We start from the raw sequence: 3,145 nt of genomic DNA, 5'->3' as shown, positions 1-3,145 counted from the left end.
CCTTTTGAAAATTTAGATTACACAAGGCAGAAACCTTCGTAACGCAAAATTAACAAAGAAACAAATACAAGGGGCCAAAACATTTAGGCAGCAACCTCCAAAATAGTTGGCCATATTTGTACTTGTACTGGCTCTAAATACATTTTAAACTTGAAGAGCACCAAAGGAACCTTCAGTCCTCTGCCAAGGCTGCAATGTTTTATTCAGCATGCCCCCTCGGTTTGGTCCTCTTACTGCAAGTGTGGACGTAGTACTCTCTGATTTCGGTGTGTTTATGAGCTTTTAATGTGGAAACAACTAGACGCTAACATTTATTTATTTATTGCGTCAACATGTTGAGTCTGCTTTTTCCAGAGTTGTGTTGCTAACTCTAGGGGGCCTTCACACTTCATTTTCTGCTTGTAATTAGAGATGCTCCCGATCAAATCACGTGATCGGGAAAGAAAAAAATCGGGGGAGTGCGGGGAATTTTCTTTTTTTTTATAAAATATTTGTAATTGTTAATTTAAGTTACAAAACAAAAATTGATCATGTTGCACGTCTTAAAGTCATCCTGAGGCCTTAGTTTTGGTTTAAAAAACATACACAACATCATGTATGTGTTGCTTGGTTTTGGGCTTGTTTTCAAACTAAGACCTCCTCAAATCTGGCACAGAGTGGGCAGGGCGGGCAGTGTCTAATAGTTAGCAGCAAACGCTAACAAGAGGGCTACGTTCAACTGGTGCTCGGGAGTGGGACAGAAGGAAAATGTCAGGAGTTGGAAGTATAATAAATTGAAAGCGAAGGCAGTGTAACAGGCCAGATGGCAATGTTTTACAAGGCGGAGGTTCCGCTTGGTGGAAAGAAAAGAGCTACGTTCAACACCATCTAATACGCCACCTGGAGAACAAACGCCAACAACAACACGACCAGTCAGTACACAGCGGCCCTTCAGGTAACGGTAACTGAAACAACCGACACTTTCAGAGACTTTTTAAAAGGAAAGAGAGAAACTGGCCAGAACAGTGAAAAGGCAAAAAAAATAACCAGCCAAGATAGCTGGAATTCACCGCGTTGGATGACCAGCCGTTATCTGTTACCTTTTTTTTCTCTCAATGCACTTGCATAAAAGATCGGATCGGGGAAAAAATCGGTTATCCGGCCAGATTGTCAAAATTAAATGATCGGAATCGGATCTGGAGCAACAAAAAAGGTGGATCGGGACATCCCTATTTTGTAATACATTTTTTTATATAATCCGTTGTTCATTTTTGCAGCTCAGCTCCATATATTGCCAAGTTAAATAGAAGTAAACATGGTTAATATCTTCGCCAAAAATGTGATTGGTTCTTCCTTCGCCCATGCTACTTCCATTGACCAAGTTGTGTGTGAAAAGGGCCAGTAATTGTTCCATAAATGTTCCAGTCAAACCAAGCAGAAAACATTTCCTCCTTGGCCGAGGTAACTATGGACTATTTGAAATAATTATGCCATAGTCAGTAGTCAAATAATGTCAAAGATAAAATCTAACAATACCTTCTTCTGGAAAATATGTGTTTTTTGTAAATATTTCCATTTTTCACTAAATGTCAACATCTCTTGTTTGTGTTTCTTCCAGTCAGGTTTGATCCGTGTGTCTCAGGAGGAGTTCTTGATCGCCCCCCTGCCCCAACATCTGGCTCAACAACACAACTACAGCACCCCCGATGGTCACCACCCGCATGTGGTCTACAAACGCTCAGCGGAACACATAGTTCACAGAAGATCAAGCGGGACATACAACACCAGTTCTACAAAACCTGACAACCCGTATCTTAACCATCATCATCAGCAGCATGATCACCACGACTATCAGCATGGAAAGCTGCAGAGGCAACACTTCTGCGGACGCCGCAAGCAATGTATGTAAGGGCACCTAATATTCATTTTCTCCAGTTTTTTACCAGCACCATTCATGAAACCATGTGTCATAAAACTATATGATGTAATATAAATTAGAAATACTAATATAATGAATATTAAAAGTAAATCCTAAAGCTTTTTATAACATTATATTCATATTTAAAAGCCTTTAATGATTATAAAATATTCAATAAAAAAAAGGATGCTTCTGAAACCAAAAGGTTTTTGACTGGTCATTGATTTCTACTTTTGTCTCGAATCTATCCATCTTCAATTAAAAACATTTTGGCCATTCTTTTACACAAATTACAATTCAACAAATTATATTATGAAAGGGCATAGACCATTACACGAAAAATGTGAGCCTGACCTAAAAACAGTTCTGAAACATAAAGCATTTTCGCAGCATTATCCCATTATCATTACATGAAAGGGGACATTTTGTATTTTTAATAAAGCAGTGAACCCTATAACTCTGAGGTTGCTGGATATGTCCACATACATTATGAAGATTAATGTCTATATTAAATGTTTTTATGTGCGTTTTGTCCAGTGTAATACAGCTACATCAGCCTGAGGCTACTTGGCCCACAGGCCAGTTTAAAGTTGTATCTTCCATTCTTGTGGTGAGAGGTACAAAGCATCGTGAGGAGTGCATTTCCTGTCCTTTCAACACCAGAGCTTGTACTCCTATCACCCGGCACGAGCCAGGAAAAAGACAGTTCATTCATTTGACCCTCACAGCCATCTCTTTCTCTCCCACTCTCTCCATCTCTCCTCCCTTCCGTCCTTCCCTTTCTGCCCTCCTAGATGCTCCCAAGCCTCCCGCTGAGGACACTTTCATAATGCCTGACGAGTTTGCGATACCCGAGGCGGAAGGGCCGGGAAGGGCAAAGAGATCACCCATTAACACCAACAGGGTGGGGGGTCTGAATGTGGAGACCCTGGTGGTGGCAGACAGGAAGATGCTGGAAAAACATGGGAGGGACAACGTCACCACCTACGTCCTCACTGTCATGAATATGGTGAGGGCGAGAGAAGGGAGGAGAAGGAATGAAGGAAGTCTAACATATGAGATAATGATGGCTCAAACACATGTGGGAAAAAGAAAAAAGTATGCCAGATCTTTTCCATTTGTTCTAACATGGGAGAGTGAACAGACAATAACAAACTTCAAGGCTAGGGTCACCTAACCCTTGGCCATCGGTTGCAGAGCTAGTTCTAACGATAGCTAGCTTATCTGCTAGCATTTTTCGCTGGTCTG

General features: G+C 41.0%; 1 protein-coding gene across 1 annotated transcript in view; it reads left to right on the top strand.

Moving 5' to 3' along the window:
• LOC104958320 (A disintegrin and metalloproteinase with thrombospondin motifs 18-like) overlaps nt 1-2,906 on the top strand; it is a gene marked incomplete at its 3' end in the record, with an annotated part of 26,564 nt that extends 23,658 nt beyond the window's left edge. The window contains exons 4-5 of the mRNA XM_010786041.1: nt 1,598-1,880; nt 2,692-2,906. Of these exons, the coding sequence (XP_010784343.1) occupies nt 1,598-1,880; nt 2,692-2,906 (498 nt within the window). The remainder of the gene's footprint in view (nt 1-1,597; nt 1,881-2,691) is intronic.
• Nucleotides 2,907-3,145: the final 239 nt, after the last annotated feature.

The sequence above is a fragment of the Notothenia coriiceps genome, unplaced genomic scaffold (genome assembly GCF_000735185.1).
Source record: "Notothenia coriiceps isolate Sejong01 unplaced genomic scaffold, NC01 NC01_scaffold00028682, whole genome shotgun sequence".
NCBI classification, from domain to species: domain Eukaryota; kingdom Metazoa; phylum Chordata; class Actinopteri; order Perciformes; family Nototheniidae; genus Notothenia; species Notothenia coriiceps.
Note: the sequence above shows the minus strand (reverse complement) of the source record. Positions and strands in the feature narration are given on the sequence as shown.